The sequence below is a fragment of the Panthera leo genome, chromosome A1, assembly GCF_018350215.1.
Source record: "Panthera leo isolate Ple1 chromosome A1, P.leo_Ple1_pat1.1, whole genome shotgun sequence".
NCBI lineage: Eukaryota > Metazoa > Chordata > Mammalia > Carnivora > Felidae > Panthera > Panthera leo.
Window position 1 is genome coordinate 187,711,810 of NC_056679.1, and position 17,252 is coordinate 187,729,061.

The 17,252-nt window shown below is 38.1% G+C and overlaps 1 protein-coding gene across 16 annotated transcripts in view; it reads left to right on the forward strand.

Annotated features, from left to right (window-relative positions):
- PWWP2A (PWWP domain containing 2A) overlaps nucleotides 1–17,252 on the forward strand; it is a 128,239-nt gene that overhangs the window by 98,808 nt on the left and 12,179 nt on the right. For 6 of the 16 annotated variants that reach the window (XM_042947739.1, XM_042947748.1, XM_042947772.1 and 3 more), the window contains exon 2: nucleotides 12,386–13,350. In XM_042947739.1, the coding sequence (XP_042803673.1) occupies nucleotides 12,386–13,350 (965 nt within the window). Of the gene's footprint in view, nucleotides 1–7,121; nucleotides 7,832–12,385; nucleotides 14,456–17,252 lie in introns of those variants that run through there. The other 10 variants (XM_042947838.1, XM_042947830.1, XM_042947802.1 and 7 more) reach the window with 4 other exon arrangements.

The following is a 17,252-nucleotide window of genomic DNA, read 5'->3' on the forward strand; positions in this document are numbered from 1 at the left end:
GTAAGACAGACCATACTTCACTATATACTGTTTTAAAGCAAAGTTGTTGATGAAAATCGGCTTAATCTTCCTAAGATCTGTTTTTCTGTGGGGAGCTATTAAAGAGTTTGTGTAGTATGTGCTCATCTTCTCTGTTATGGCTGAGTTGATGTCACATTGATTAAAAAAAAAGTTCTTCATAGTTATTTGTGCCTATGAAGTACATCCTTATTTCTTGATATTGGCCCTGTTCTTCCTAAATTCCAGATTAATTCAGGCACACATTACCAGCAGAACAGAGCTTGCTCTAGTTAGTGTCTGATCTTGCAAGAGAGTAAGTGGAGGTTAAGTTACACTGGGTGGATTTAAAAGAATGTTTTTGCTAAACATGTTGGGCAGTGGTTCTCCAAACAAATGTGCTTAAGCTCCAATTTGCAGTTTTAACCAAGATGATTCTGATGCAGGTGATTCTTGTACCATATTTGGAGATAACTAATATTTAAGGAGTGGTTTTGCCAAAATAGTAGGACCATAAATTTGTTAAACCTGTTTTAAAAGTTACTGGTTAATTTTGATTGGGATGTAATTACAAAGTAAGCAGTACATGTGGAGATGGGCCACTTGGGTGGCAAATCTAGATCCTTAGTATAGAACTGGCAAATAGGTATCCTAAATCTGGTTAACCACTAGAAATTTAGTAGTCTATAACTTTTATCTTTTTTCCTTGGACCAGTTTTATATAGTCACCTTAAAATAGAATAGTGGTTTTTAGCTTTTTAAAACTCATACCTCCGAAATATTTGATTTCACTGTCTGCATATTCCCATCTTCTAGGAAGGTTGCCAATCTTTACTTTCTGTAATTAACAGTAGCCACTATGTATTTCCCACTCTTAAACTAGGTCCTAGGCCAAGCACTTTGTATACATTGTTTTCACTTGACTCTCTGGAAAATCCAATGAAGTAAATTCCGCTAATCCCCATTTCACAGATAAAGACACTAAGGCACAGAGAGATTAAGTAAATTGCCTGAAATTCTAAGTGGTAGATATTAGTAGGTAGTTTACAGATGCCCTTTTTGAACAATATGCAATTCTCTAAGATTGGAAAACAATCATGGTCTAAGTCTAATACACTTCACTGTTTTTATCATTACCATTTAGCTTAAGATTTTGATGGGGTGGGTAGAAATGATAGATTCCTTGTTCTTCTCTCAACCGGGCAATAGTTGCTTGCTTTTAAAATATGAATTGCTGGGGGGTGAGTGGTGCCAGGTGGCTCAGTCAGTTAAGCATCTGAGTTAACTGAGACTGAGTTAACTTAACTCAGTCAGTTAAGCATCTGACTCTTGATTTAGGCTCAGGTCATGATTTCAGTTCAGGTTTGTGAGTTCGAGCCCCGTGTTGGGGCTCGGTGCTGACAGCACAGGGCCTGCTTGGGATTGTCTCTCCCTCTTGCTCTGCCCTTCTCCTGCTTGTGCGTGTGTGCTCTCTCTCTCAAATAAGTAAACTTAAAAAAAAAAAAAAAAAATGAATTGCTTGGAGCGCCTGGGTGGTTTGGTTGAGTGTTTGACTCTTGGTTTCGCCTAGGGGTGTGATCTTAGGGTTGTGGGTTCAAGGGCTTCACATCAGGCTGCGAGCTGAGGGTGGAGTGGAGCCTTCTTGAAATTACATCTCTCCTGCGCCTCTCCCTGGCTTGCTCTGTCTCTTAAAAAAAAAAAAGGGGGGGCGGGATTGCTCTTCACTCCAATTTAGTGAATACTTTGGGCATTTTTGGAAATGGGGTTACTTCATATATGGTCCTGGGATGTTTTGCCAACTACTGAATAGCTTAATTGGAAAATAATTTGAAGACTAAAATATTGTAAGTTGTTGAACAGCCGGTTTTTGGTAAAATACGAATAGAAAAATAAATTGAATAAATTGTCTTAAAAAAGTCTGTTGAGAAATCATTTAGGCCTCTGTGTGGTGGACCCCATTAGACATAATACAAAAGAGATATTAAAAGTACTTAGAATTCATAATATAAAGTTTGCAAACTGATGAGTGTTCACATTAATGAAAAGGATCCTTTGATACCAGTGTTCATTTTCTTGGGAAAATGTCAACTGTGTTGCTCCACGTGATGTATAAAAGTGAAGTCAAGATTTGTCTGCTCTTGACTGGTGTTGAGCAGCCGACTTGACACATGCTTCCTGAGTTCCGAGCCCTTCACTGGGCTCCCTGCTGTCAGCACAGAGCCTGCTTCGAATCCTCTGTCCGTCTCTCTCCCCAGCTTGTGCACGCTCTCTCAAAAATAAACATTTAAAAAAAAAAATCAAGAGTTTACTATTAAGGAGTTAAATAATTTGACTACCATACAGATTTTATTACTATTTTTACTTTGAAAAAGACTGAAGCATAGGGGCGCCCGGATGGCTCAGTCAGTTAAGCTTCTGACTTCAGCTCAGGTCATGATCTCGCAGTTTGTGGGTTCGAGCCCTGCATCAGGCCCTGTACTGACAGCTCAGAGCCTGGAGCCTGCTTCAGATTCTGTGTCTCCCTCTCTTTGCTGCTCCCCTGCTTGCACTATGTCTCTCTCTCTCTCTCTCAAAAATAAACATTAAAAAAAATTAAAAAAAAAAAAAAAGACTGAAGCATAAGTCTATCCAGAGTTCTCTCCATCTTTATTTCCAAACTTAGTTATCCAGGTAGGTTTTTAGAGGATTGGTTGAAGGTACATGATTGGGAGCTTAAAATCGAAATTATTAGTGTTTAACTCCCTGACCCCTCCAAAAGCTATCCATATTTTATAAGAGGGTTGAATAGACTTTTCAAAGATTGAGTATATTTTTTTAATTTAGATGTTACTTAAAAATTTTTATGCAGCCTCTCTCCCAGTTAATTTTAAAAGATATTTCCTGGGATTCTAGTTCATAATTGGTGCATGTTTTGTTTTTCTGTTGCTAAAGTCATCCTCCCTCCCTCCTTGCCCATTTGGGTACCCATAGTCCCTGCAGATTGCTCTTTTAATACTTGTAGTTTTTAATTAAAAACATGATCCATATTCACTTATATTTAATAAAATGAATACATTTTAACTTTAATAGTTACCATATATTGTGCCTACTTATTATGTTCTAGGCCCTAAGGTGAGCGATTATGCATATTCTCAATCTAGATGACAGTTCTTTGAAGTTACTTAACTGCAGTTCCAGTATCGAAAAAGCTCTTAAAACTGAACTTTTTTGTTACTTTTTTGGTGACTATTTCATCTATTTATCTATCAAACCTTTACATCTACTTATCCCATTTAGTGTGAATTTTCTTTCATTGCTGAAGTATTAATATGCTTGATGATAGGCTGCTTGTTATCTCAAAAACCAGAAAAATTCTGAACTGGGAAGCCTGTCTATCTCCACAGGGTTCTGAAAAGAGCGTATGGAGCTGTCAGCTCCTCCACTCCCTTAGTGGGGAGTGGAGGTGGAAGAAAGAGGATAAGTAACTTGATGAAACGGAGGTGGTGGTCGTAGCAGCAGCAGTGAGGAACCTGACTTTGGTTAACTGCACGGATTCATGTACTGGCTCTACTACGTACCAGCCGTGTGATCGTGGGAAGATCACTTAACCCTGTCTAAAATGGGGACAGGTCTAACACTTCACTAAAAGCGTTGTGGTGATGAAATCAATTAGTGAAAATAAGTATATATTAGAATAGTTGTTAGCATATAGTAAGTGCTATATGTGTTAACTAAGTGGCAGATGTAAGCAATATGGGTTTGCTTGACTAGACACTCACCCTAAATCCTGTTATGTTGCAGTGTAATCTTTACCTTTAAAACACCTTAAAAGGACCGTAGAAGCTTCAGGTGATATCTGTGACGTATAACTTGGCCTTTTTAATAAAGAAGAGTGACATTTACATTTTACTAGGGAATGAGTAAGTAGGAGATGCTTGCAAAATATGGTGTCGTGTATTTTTTTTTTTTTTTTTTTACGCACTGCCGCTTGGGGCAAATGGCTTTTGAGGAAATTTTGGGCTTTGTCATGAAGAAAAAGTTACAGTCTCAGAGAAATTTAGTCCTTATAGTGTTTCTACTTACTCTATATGCTTTTAAAACATTGAATAGGGCTTAGCTTTGAGAATGACATATTTCAGTGAGGGAAAAGAATATAATTTTGTGCTTTTCTTTACACTTATTAAATGATAGAACCAGACTAGCATGGCTGAGCCTGTTTTTATTTTTTAAAATTTGTTTGAGAGAGGGAAAGCACAAGCAGGGGAAGAGCAGAGGTGGGGTGGGGGGGGGGCGGAGAGCTGGACCTTGGTCCTGTGACTGTGAGATCATGACCCTAGCTGAAACCAACAGTCAGTTACTTAACTGACTGAGCCACCCAGGTAGTCTCTGAGCTAAAGTTTTATCAAAATGATGGAGACCCTTCTGATCCCATCACTGTACAATCAGAAGCCTTCATTGGTCTTGTCCTTTTTGGGGGGGGCGGGGGGGCAATTAAAAAAAATGTTTAGTTTTGAGAGTGTGAGTGGGGGAGTGGCAGAGAGCAAGAGAGAGGGGCAGAGTGAGAGAGAGAGAGAGAGAGAGAGAGGATCCAAAACAGGCTCTATGCTGACAGCAGAAAGCCCAACTCAGGGCTGGAACTCAGGAACCTCAAGATCATGACCTGAGCCAAAGTCAGATGCTTAGTGGACTGAGCCATCCAGGTGCCCCTTTCTTGGTTTTGTTTTAAGTGACTAGTTTTCTCCCTTCACCATCCTGTCACCGAACTTTCATAGCAGTTCCCTCCCTCGTGCACAGTGTCTCTGGCATGCGTTCTCTTTCCGCCAGATGGATTATCTTTGTTATTGCCTGTGTAAGCTGAATTCTTACCTCTCTCCTATGGAATAGGGAATCAGGTTGCTCTGTGGTGACTCCTAGTGCATCTTGCCATCTGCTGATTTTTTTGTGACACCTGTTCACTGTTTCTTTCTTCTTTCTTTCTTTCTTTTCTTTCTTTCTTTGTTTCTTTCTCTTCCTTTCTTTCATTTTTGAGAGATAGAACAAGTGGGGGAGAGGCAGAGAGAGAAAGAGGGAGACATAGAATCTGATGCAGGCTCCAGGCTCTGAGTTGTCAGCACAGAGCCTGGCCTGGGGCTCAAACCCACCAGCTGTGAGATCATGACCTGAGCCGAAGATGGACACTTAACCGACTGAGCCACCCAGTCGTCCCAGTGTTTCACTTTTTTAAACCAGCTTAAATTGGTTACCAGCATTCACAAATGGGTAACCACTTTTTACCACTCCCTGTTTCACTCTTCAGTAAATCTGTCTAGGTCCTTCTCGGTGTAGGCCATTTCCTACAAAGCTCATTGCCTGGTCACTAATCCACTGTGATTTCTTCCCTCTCAAGTCTGTAGTTTCTTTTGGCAACAAGTATTACATTCTGGTCTTGCCTACTGAAGTTGGGTTCTAGGACTGAGGCTTGGTTTTATACTGTGAATAATTAGCATAGTTGTATCTGAATATAGATTTTGTGCTTAGTGGTACTTGAAGTGCATTTGTTGGCATTTCTGCTTAAGTAGGACAAGTTTTTTTTTTTTTTTTTAAGTAGGCTCCGAATCACTGTGAGGCTTGAACTTATGACCCTGAGAACGAGAGTTGAGTGCTCTACTGACTGAGCCAGCCAGGTGCCTCCAATTTTTCTTTTTTATGTACCTTCTTTGCTTAAATGTTTTGGTGGAGTTGAGGTGAACTAAATTTAAGATTATACCTTTTAAAAACTAATTAAAAAAATTTTTTTAATGTTTATTTATTTTTGAGAGACAGAGCGCAAGTGGGGAAGGGGCAGAGAGAGGGAGACACAGAAGCCGAAGCAGGCTCCAGGCTCTGAGCTGTCTGCACACAGCCCGATGCGGGGCTCGAACTCACAAACTGCGAGATCATGACCTAAGCCGGAGTCGGGCGCTTAACCGACTGAGCCACCCAGGTGCCCCAATTAATTTTTAAAACCTTTTTATCTTAAAATAATTTCAAACACAGCAGAGAACTCTTATAAGCCCTTTATCTAGATTCACTATTTTTTTAGCATTTTGCCATGTTTGCTTTATTATTCTTTCAATGTATTTTTTTCTTGAACTATTTTGAGAGTAGGTTGCATACATCATTGTCCTTTACCTCTTAATACTTGTGCATTCATTTCTTAAATCAATATAGTTTTCAAATCCAGGAAACATTCACAGAGGACTTTAATTTGCAGCCCATATTTCATTTTGTCAATTTTCCCAATAATGTCCTTTAAAGCTTTTTTCCTCCTCCAGTAAATGACCATGTATTGTATTTAGTTGCCATATAATATAGGCTACATGTAATAGGGACTGTTCCTCAATATTGGTTTGTCTGATAGTTGCTTACGTGAGGTTCAAGCTATACAGGCAGGGCGGTGTTCTCAGGGCGCCACGTCTGCAGGCACATAATCCTTATTTGCCCTCATTGGTGCTGTTCACTTGGATTGTCCTCAGGTCAAGGTATTGTTCTGTTATTCCTCAGTGTAGTGACTCTTTCCCTTGCACTAATCATTCCATTACTACCATGAAAATATACTGCTCATCAAACTTTTCCCTTCTGTATTAGGTAGATATATAATTAAAAATTCTTTTTAAATTTTAAAAGGCGCATATTGTGTTCCATCCTAACCAGTTTTAAGTGTGTAGTTCTGTAACTAGTGTTAAGTAGGTTCACATCGTTGTGAAACAGATCTCCAGAACTTTTCAGTCTTCTAAAACTACAACTCTAGACCCATGAAATAACTCCCCATTTCCCCTTCCCCCAGCCCCTGACAACCACCATTCTACTTTGTTTCTCTGAATTTGACTGACTTAGATGTCTTATAGTGGAATCATATGGTATCTGTTTTGACTTACTGCACTTAGCATAATGTCAAGGTTTATCTTTATCTATGTTGTAACATGTGACAATTTACATTTTAAGGCTGAATAATATTCCATTGTATGTACATACCGCATTTATTTACCCATCTGTCTTTTGATGGGCACTTGGATTGTTTCCACTTCTTAGCTATTGTGAATAATGCTGCTATGAACACGGGTGTGCAATTATCTCTTTGAGACCCTGTTTTCAGTTATTTTGGATATATACCCAGAACTGTGTGTACAGGCGTGAAGTTTTAATTTTGGGGGGCTTAGAGGCACATTTTTATTTTGTAAAATTTTCTGTTGTGTACAGCTTATTAATTTCATTTGTCCTAAGATTAAATTTTGACATGATAACCAATCTCCAGAGATGTAATGTGAACCAAAATCGTGCTTTATGGTTTCCTCCTTTATGAGTTAGCCTGTTGCTAATTTAAGGAAGAAGTAATTTCTGAAAACATCTACTTGAGTTGAAATAAATCAGGATTATTATTTTTCAAGTGGTTAACTGCATATAATTTTTCCCTACTGTAGATTCTTTAAGAGAACATAATTCTGGGAAGGAAAAGTTTCTTTTTGTTTTCTGTTTATTGGAGGGAGGTCTGGTTCAGCCAGAACACTGGGGTCTGTCTCAGCTAACCTCCTGAATTATTTTCTGAGTGTTGAATTCCTCGGGACCCCTGTTTGCTTGCCTAAAATAGTAATACCTTAGTTTTTTGTTTCTTTATTTTTACTGTACAATATTTTTAAAAGAATTTCCTCCTACAGTTGGAGCTTGGCAACCAGAATTTGAAGGAAGAAAATGAGAATCAGTTGTGCACTGTTAAGCTGTTGTAAACAGGAAGGAAAAGAGTATAATCCTAGGTCAGAGATGAGGTGATTGAGGTTGCTGTGAAGTTAATGCAGATAAACAAAATACCGGCATTTAAAAAACACTTTCAGAATAAGAGGTAAGAGTTGTTGGTAAACATTTTTTGCTTTGTTTGAAGTGTTCCTGTGGAAAGGGAATTTGAATGATAATTTTTACTCTAAGGAGTGATGCCTAATTTACGTATAGGATTGATTGGTAATGCTAGAAATCTTAAGCAAGCAAATATCATAATTTTATTAGTGGGTGATTAAGAGCTTCATTAAGTCAAAGCTAGAATCCTCCATGGAATTCAGACCTCTAAAGTAGAACCCAAATATTAGAAAACATTCTTATCATTCCTCTAATAGTCACATTTTGAATTTTGCTGTATTAAATACTTTATATTACATTGGTTTCACCTTTACATTAGCTGAGGATACTTTTCCTTTCTTTCTTGCCTTGACACAAAATAACAAGCACCAGTATTCTCCCTCCTCAAGATTTTGGCATTCATTACTCCAAAATTATTAAGAAGATAACTAGTTTTAAAACTTAATTTTATAGATTCACAGGAATTTGCCAAGATAGTTCAGAGAGGTCTCTGGTGTACTTCACCTGGTTTTCCTCGGAAGCTATTTTTATTTTTTAAAAAAGTTTTTAAAAGATTAAAAACCAAATTTTTTTAAAGTTTATTTTGAGAGAGCCAGCTTAGGTGGGGAAGGGGCAGAGGGAGAGAGAGAATCCCAAGCAGACTCTGATAGTGCAGAGCCCGATGTGGGGCTCAAACTCACAAACCACGAGGTCATGACCTGAGCTAAAGTTAGGTGCTGAACTGACTGAGCCACCCAGGCACCTCTTTAAAAGATTATTTTTATTTTTATTAATTTCTTTAAAAGATTTTTAAAGTAATCTCTGTACCCAACATGAGGCTCAAACTCACAATCCTGAGATCCAAAGTCACATATTCCACCAACTGAGCCAGCCAGGTGCCCCAGTAGCTTTTTCTTTTTTTCTTAATTTTTTTTAAAGGTTTACTTATTTTTGAGAGCGAGAGAGAGCAAGCGAGCAGGGGAGGGGCAGAGAGAGAGGGAGACACAGAACCTGAAGCAGAATCCAGGCTGTCAGCTGTCAGCACAGAGCCCACTGCAGGGGCTTGAACTCACAGGCCATGAGATCATGAGCTGAGCCAAAGTTGGGATACTTTACTGACTGAACCAGCCAAGGTACCCAGGCGCTATTTTTAATTAAGCTATAATACCTGAATATTTTTCCTTTAGAGTTTTTGGGTAGTGGTTAAAGATTACTGAAAATAGGTAAGGGTTAGGATGAGTCCCTGATACATTAATACCTTCGTGCTGCACAAAGAAGGGATGAGGAAAAGAGGAAAGATGCTTTGTGTCTTATTTATTACTCAAGTATTTGTGAAAAGTTCTTTTAGAAAAAGCTCAGGCAAGGGATGTTAGTCAGCCTTCACCTCTCCGTGATTGAAGTCTTTCTCTGCTGAGGTCACCCTTTGAACACTCAAAGGAGACCTAAATACCTTCACCTTAGAAAAAGCTAAAGCAAAAGTTCTTGTTAAAAATTTAAATTCTGCTTTCCACCCTAGGGGAGGGTCTTAGGATTGCCTTGTGGCAAGGGCTTAGGAATCTCCATTTTCAACCACCACAGAGTATTATGTTGCAGATTTTGAGAAATTAGATTTTGTGATTTTTTTTTTTTTAAGGCATGACCTTTTTTTTTTTTTTTTTTTTTTTTAAATCCATGCCCAACCTGAGGCTTGAACTCATGACTCTGACTGAGATCAAGAGTCACATGCTCTACTGACTGAGCCAGCCAGGTGCCCCAAGAGGGTATAGTTTTGTAGCTACTTTATATTCTTATTAAGGTTACAGTATCGTAAATTAGTGGTTTTCAAACTTTTGAGCATAGTTACAAATATATTTTATGTGAGCATCTGTATGTACATACATAGATGAAACGGATTCATTGCAGTTTCATATATTTACACTCTGATTTTAAAAATTTAAATCATAGTTGTGATCCTAGAAATTGATATCTCAACCAGCATCTCCACCCTTAGTTACTAAGTGTTGCCCATGTTAGGGAGACATATTAGGGAGACAACTGAGATGGAGTGGTACATTGATACCCCTTTTCTTCTTAAAGTGATTTAATCTTTCTGGTCCTTTGAGAAAGTTTCCTTAACAAATATTTTTCTGCTTTTGCCAGTCTTGCACCACTCACAGTTACCAGCTTGGCTCCCCCCACCCCCACCCCCTCTTTCAGTGCCATATTACACAATGAAGTGCCTTCCTGTGTTAGTAAAAAAAACATTTAATGCTTGTATTTTATATGCTTAAGAGGGAAAGGCGAGGGAAAAACCCCAGGTATGAAGTTAATGTTTTTATTAAACTCTCTGAGGAAAAATATCAGATTCCACAGCTTATTTGATATAAAGTTCTAAAATAATTGGCTAGATCATCCCACTTTGAGATTATAAATTAAGGTTATAGAAATGTTCCTTAAGTCTAGTAAATTAGTTGAAAATAGGATCAAATTAATTAAATGAAGTAAATTTTAGTCAAGAAAAATGGCTGGCATTTTCCTGTTAATCCTTACCTGAATCCTTAGTGGTAGGAAATAGTGTTACCCATTTACACAAAAACTATTATCTAGTGAGGTTTAGTAACACCTATGGATATAGAGTTGGTAAGAACAGGTGTGAAAGTTTACCTCAGACATTAGGATGATTATGGTTTTAGTTATGCCTAATAAAGGAATGGCATGTTTTTTTTTGTTCCACTGTGAAAACACCATGTGAGAGTGCAGGGGGGCAAAATGATAGCTTCTTAAGTGGTAGAAATTTTATTGCTAATACCAATTGTGGATCTCACCTTAGATAAGTTACATTGTTTTATATAGCTCTATGATAAAATCCAAGAATCACCTGTCTTGTTCTGTCATCTTGAAAAAGTGGTCATTGAGCATATAAGAGAACAGGCTAAATGCCCAGAGTGCCTTGCAAGTAAATAGGAAGCCAACATTAAGTACCAGATACTAGAATAGAAAGCCACTTGGCAGAGTCTGATAGAGGAGAGTGTCCTTTGTGGATTAGCCCAGATTCAAATTTGTCCCACCCTAGGTAAAAGCTTTCCTCTTCCTTTGTAGTTTGTAAGTATTTCTCTCAAACTGTTGGTTTGTGGTCACCAAATAGAAGACTTCAGGAAGAAAATGATTTGGGTGTTAGAACCAGATAGAACTTAGTGGTGTTGGCTCTTACTATATCCCTGTCCGCGTTTGGGTGTGTTTATAGTCCTAAGAATGTAATCTCAACATTTCTTCCCAACAGAGATATTATGAACCCTTTGGGGGACATAAGGACATTTTAGAGAGTAGAGAGTATGAGAACCAAGACTCATTCTCATGAAAAACAGACATGTAAAACATTTGCATCTTATGAGTTCAGGCTGCCTGAAGCCGGTCCGTGGGTTCCAAGCACCTCTGCCTTAAAGGATTGACATTAGAATTGTATTCACTGGTATTCAAACAGCATCAAATAGTGCTTAAAAGTAATGTGTTAACATGTATATGATGTTTTTTTGGTAGTGTGACTTTATTTTTATGTGCAGGAATCTGAGTGTGGCAAGTTTAGCTTTAAGAGTTCTTGATGTTTAGCCCAGGAGGATTAAACCACAGTGATTTCTAAGTCTACATGAGAAACAAGGTCATGTTGACCCCTGTTTTATTAGAAACGGAGAATTGTAAAGATTCGTGTTCTGTACCAGTGCTTTGCAAATTTGGTCGGGACCAGTTTTAAAATCCATGTAATGTGTCATAGCACATAATATGAGGTTAAAAGTATTTAGTGAAACTGTGGCATAAGTGTCTATTTATATATGTATACATGCATGTATACATAAATGTTTTAGATTGCAGTGTGAAAATACTTTTTTAATGTGTGATGTGTGTTTTAAACAGTTAGAAAGCCACAGCTCTATACCTGTCTGCTTGTGTGCTAACTTGAGCATCTGAATGTCTCATATTTTTATGATTTTGCGGGGCAGGAGGTAGATGAAGGGCTGAAGAGTTAGGGTGCAAGATGAGTAAAGGAGCACAGCTGTCTTTGAGTCTTTAGTGATTAAACAAAGTTGAGATGGGGTTTTACTGATTCAGTGTTTTGGGGTAGTTAAGGCTGAATTTGTTTTGTGAAGCTTTTGAAAGCTCATATAACCAGAGAGAGAGATGTATGTTGCAGATTCATAGTCGCATTTACTAGACTTGTCCGTAGTCCAGCGAATGTAATATCCAATGTCATTTCATATTAAGCTATCTGATAGAGTGAATGCCTTTCTGATCCAAGACTGAAAGGTCTATTTTAAATAATCTCAGTTATTCTGGCACTGCTTAGAACAATTGTTTGAGTTTATACCTAGACATAGAATCTGTTTAGCCCTAAGATATGGGACCAATGAAAAATTGAAGGGCTTTGGGATTTTGGGGGTGAGGTGGTCAGTTGGTATTTGTTTTTATTCTTTAATATGAAATAGTTTTCAGGAAAGCCATACAAACAAACATTAGGTGTTGTTGCAGTTTAAGAAACTGAATCTTAGACCCTTACTTAATGACTTCTTTTTTTCTGTCATTTCTTTCCAAGGTTTGGGCCCCATGGGATCCCTGTGACAGTATTTCCCAAAAGGGAATATAAGGACAAACCTGAAGCCATGCAGCTCCAAAGTAATACATTCCAAGAAGGGGCGGAAGTCCAGCGTGAAGTGAGCGGTGCTGTTCCTGATGACTCTTCTCCAGTCTCGCCTCCCGAGCCGAGCCTGGCTGAAAGCCTGTGGACTTGCAAACCACCACCTCTCTTCCATGAAGGAGCACCTTATCCTCCCCCTTTGTTTATCAGGGACACATATAACCAGTCAATACCTCAGCCACCTCCTCGGAAAATCAAGCGACCCAAACGAAAAATGTACAGGGAAGAGCCTACTTCAATAATGAATGCTATTAAACTACGACCCAGGCAAGTCCTGTGTGACAAATGTAAAAACAGTGTTGTTGCTGAAAAAAAGGAAATTAGAAAAGGTAGCAGTGCAAGTGACTCTTCTAAATATGAAGACAAGAAACGGAAAAACGAAAGTGTAACTACTGTGAACAAAAAACTGAAAACTGACCATAAAGTGGATGGGAAAAACCAAAATGAAAGCCAGAGAAGAAATACTGTGGTTAAGGTTTCCAGTATTGCTCACAGCAGAGGCAGAGTAGTCAAAGTTTCTGCTCAGGCAAATACATCAAAAGCTCAGTTAAGTACTAAAAAAGTGCTCCAGAGTAAGAACATGGATCATGCAAAAGCTCGGGAAGTGTTGAAAATTGCCAAAGAAAAGGCACAGAAGAAGCAGAGCGAAACCTCTACATCCAAAAATGCACACTCAAAAGTCCATTTCACACGTCGATATCAGAGTCCTAGCTCAGGTTCCCTTCCACCCCGGGTTCGTTTAAAACCACAGAGGTACAGGAACGAAGAGAATGACTCTTCTTTGAAGACAGGACTTGAGAAAATGCGGAGTGGCAAGATGGCACCCAAGCCCCAGTCTCGCTGCACCTCCACCCGCTCAGCAGGTGAGGCCCCTTCAGAAAATCAGAGTCCCTCAAAAGGCCCTGAAGAGGCCAGCAGTGAGGTTCAGGACACCAATGACGTGCTTGTGCCTGGTGAGCGGGATGAACCACAGACACTGGGCAAAAAGGGCAGCAAAAGCAGTATCTCTGTTTACATGACCCTAAATCAAAAGAAACCTGACTCTTCCAGTGCTTCCGTGTGTAGCATTGATAGCACAGATGATTTGAAATCCTCCAACTCTGAGTGTAGTTCTTCTGAAAGCTTTGATTTTCCTCCAGGCAGTATGCATGCACCTTCCACCTCCTCCACTTCCTCCTCTTCAAAGGAAGAGAAAAAGCTCAGTAATTCCTTGAAAATGAAAGTCTTTTCCAAAAACGTCTCTAAATGCGTCACACCAGATGGCAGGACCATATGTGTAGGGGACATTGTTTGGGCCAAGATCTATGGCTTTCCTTGGTGGCCAGCCCGTATTCTTACTATAACTGTGAGCCGGAAAGATAGCGGCCTTTTAGTCCGACAGGAGGCCCGTATTTCATGGTTTGGGTCTCCAACAACCTCTTTTCTTGCTCTTTCGCAACTCTCCCCCTTTTTAGAAAACTTCCAGTCACGCTTTAATAAGAAGAGAAAGGGCCTGTATCGCAAGGCTATCACAGAGGCGGCTAAGGCTGCCAAGCAGCTGACCCCTGAAGTTCGGGCTCTGTTGACACAGTTTGAAACGTGAACATGGACAGTAAGGTAGGCAAGAACCATCGGAAGGCGCCACAGATTTTCTAGTCTAGTTAGGAGTAACTTCTACAAAATAGCTTGGCCAAATCGAAGAGAGAAATTGTACTCAGTTGGCTGCTTTTTTATACTTACCTTATAGCCATTTTTAGACTGAGAAGCTAAAATTGAACAAGCAATCAATTTGTCTTAAGGAAGTGAGATTTCAGCAGTATTTTTCAGTTTTGAAGTCAAACCATCCCAAGGCATAGGAGCCATAGCCTCAACTGAAAATGAATTTTTGCAGGGACTGTTAATTGCCATTTGTACCTTGTACTGTATGTGTGTATATTTATATATATACACACACATACATATATGTGTGTATATGCATACATACATATATACATACATACACACATACACATATATATGTATGTGTGTATATATATATATATATATAAGATAGAGCCTGTCACTATGTGACACAGGTTGCATATTTGGGATTGCAGTAAGGGCTGGTGAGCTGGGGGTGGGGGGTGGTAATAGTGTGGATATTTAATGACGTCTTGTTTTTAATTAATGAACACTTAGCCTTTCTATGTGCATAATGGCGCAAGAGTTTGATACTTAGGTGTTTGACAGACTGAGATGCTTGCTATTCAGTTGCAGACTGGGGAAAGAGCCCGGTATTTGGGGTTAAGACTTTCAAGGCTGACTAGGTTTTTGAATCATCACTCTCTTTTGTCCAATGGGGATTTAACAAAAACTTTCAAATTTCTGGTTTGGGAGTTTAGGTAGGTTTGTCTTTGGATGTGTAAATAGTTGATTGCTAAATTTGGTCAGATTTCTCCTGACTGGCTGTTCCTAAATTCTTAGGATACGTCCTGGTAAATTACACTTTGTGAATTAATTGTCATATGTGTAATTGTTGCATTTTGGATGTACCTAATTTGATAATTTTTAAAAGATATTTCCGTTTAAGGTATCTGTTTGCAGGTCAGAAAATGAGAAAATGTAATTGTGTAATGCTCTGAAATGTAAAAAAAAAAAAAAAAAAAGCTGTAAATAAAATCGACTAAATCCAAATTATTTGTGTGTGTTTCTCAAAAAGCTTTGAAAAATTTCAAGATGGTAGAAAATTATTTGTTAGTGTGTAGAGGAGATGAAAAAAATCAAACTTTTATTTTCGTATTTGTCCTATCAGAGAAAATATCTGAGTATAGATGAAATTCAAGTAAGTGATCCTCATAATCTTAAAATGAAGTTTTATAGCATATAGGTCTGATGTGCTTCTAGATTTGAGACACTCTTCCCGCCAATTTCTCATAAACGTGTGGGTTTAATTTTCCTCATTTTTAGCCTTAATATTTCATCACATGGTTCTTGTAATTACAACCAGTCTCTCTTCCACCTGGTCTTCTGCCTCAGGTATCCTTGCTTTTGGGGCTAGTAATTTAGATCACTGTTTTTCTACATGGTCCATGTAGATTTAACTTTCCATTTTTAGCTTTTCATTTTTAGTGAAAAATAGATCTGATTGCCTGTGGAGGCAAGTTTATCCCAAGACTTTTCAAGTTGCTTTCATTTTTTTGTGTGTGTCTAACTTACCTTTAAATTTGATGCAATATCAATTTGACATGGAAAATTGAAAATTTTAAGTAGAGCAACTTTTTGTGTAATTCTAAGTAATCCAATTTGAAATCTCTTAGTTACCTATGGAATTAATGGAGATTAAAATCCATAATCTGTCAGCTTCCTTAAGGTTATGGACTTCTATGATTTATGCACTGATTTCTGCAAAAGCAAGTAGAATTTCTTCTGGGGAACTCAGTCAATGCTTTTTGATTATAATAAACACACAATTGAAAAAAACAATGTTGCACTTGAATAGAACATATTCTTTCCTGCAAACAGAAACAACTATACTATTTTTAAAATTCTTTGATTATAACAGGTTGAAAGACGTTCATAGCGTGATTGAGGGGTTTTAAGGAATTAAAATATTTTTTTGGGTATTTCAGATTAATGAACTTGTTCATTCAGATATTTTTGAAAGTTTGAAATCTAAGGTTCAGAAAGATTTAAACAGGGCAAAGCAAAAAGTCCCTTAAAATATGTAATTTCAAGGCTTCATGTAATGATCCAGGTGAGTTTTATCTTAACGCAGTGGGTTTGACTGTGGATATTGCTAATAAATAGTCAGAAGCTTTGGCATATGTGCTCTGGTTGCATAAACCGAATTTTATTTATTTCAGAAGCCATGGAGAAAAAGAGTAACAAAGTCCTGGTTGTTGAGTAAAATAACATCGAATTTTATGTAGTCCATACCACTGAGGGAAATGTTGAAATATAATCAAATATAATCAGTAATGTGCATGATCTCTAATTATCTTGCCAAATACTCCCTCTGTTTTAACTGTGGCACATTTCATTTGAAGTTTCCATAGGGGAAGAAACTTTAAAGAACTGCTTAATCTTAAAATCTGTATATTCTAAACACTAACCCAACAGCTGCATAGTAGTGTTTCATTCAAATGGAGATTGAAAAAAATTTTGAGTATAGTTGACACACAGTGTTACATTAGTTTCAGGTGTACAGCATAGTGATTCATTTTCTCTGTACGTTATACCAAATAGAAATTTCTTAAACAGCTTAATGTATCCAGTAGAGATGGAGATAGAGGTGAATTGGATCATTGTAGCCATTTTCCTTTTACATTTTTCTTTAAAGTGGTCAAGAAGGAGGCATGTACTCTTTGTATGGAGATAACCAAAAGTGTTTTTTTCCCCTGGCAGAGAGAAAACTAGGCTTAGGCCAAATCACATCTCCAGTGGTCTAAAAAAAAGTGGCTTAGAATAAAGGATTAACAAGGGGAGAAACCAAGTAAAAATAAGAGGTGTAACAGCAAAAGATGTCTTTATTTCTAGAATTGGTCAGAAATTTAAAGCATCAGAGTATTTTTCTCTAGTTTCCCAGAACAGCCAAGTGTTAATCTAAAAGGGGTATCTTTTCGACTCATTTATAGATGTGGAACCAGAGATCAGCAAAATAGGGAAAGTAGAATTCATTAGTCTGGAGCCCACTCATATGACCGGATGGACATGTATGTCCTATGTGCTTTTGAAGGGAAAAATCTATGAATAGTAACTTTAAGTTCATACTAAGTAGAATAGACAAGAATATAGGTATGAAGACAGA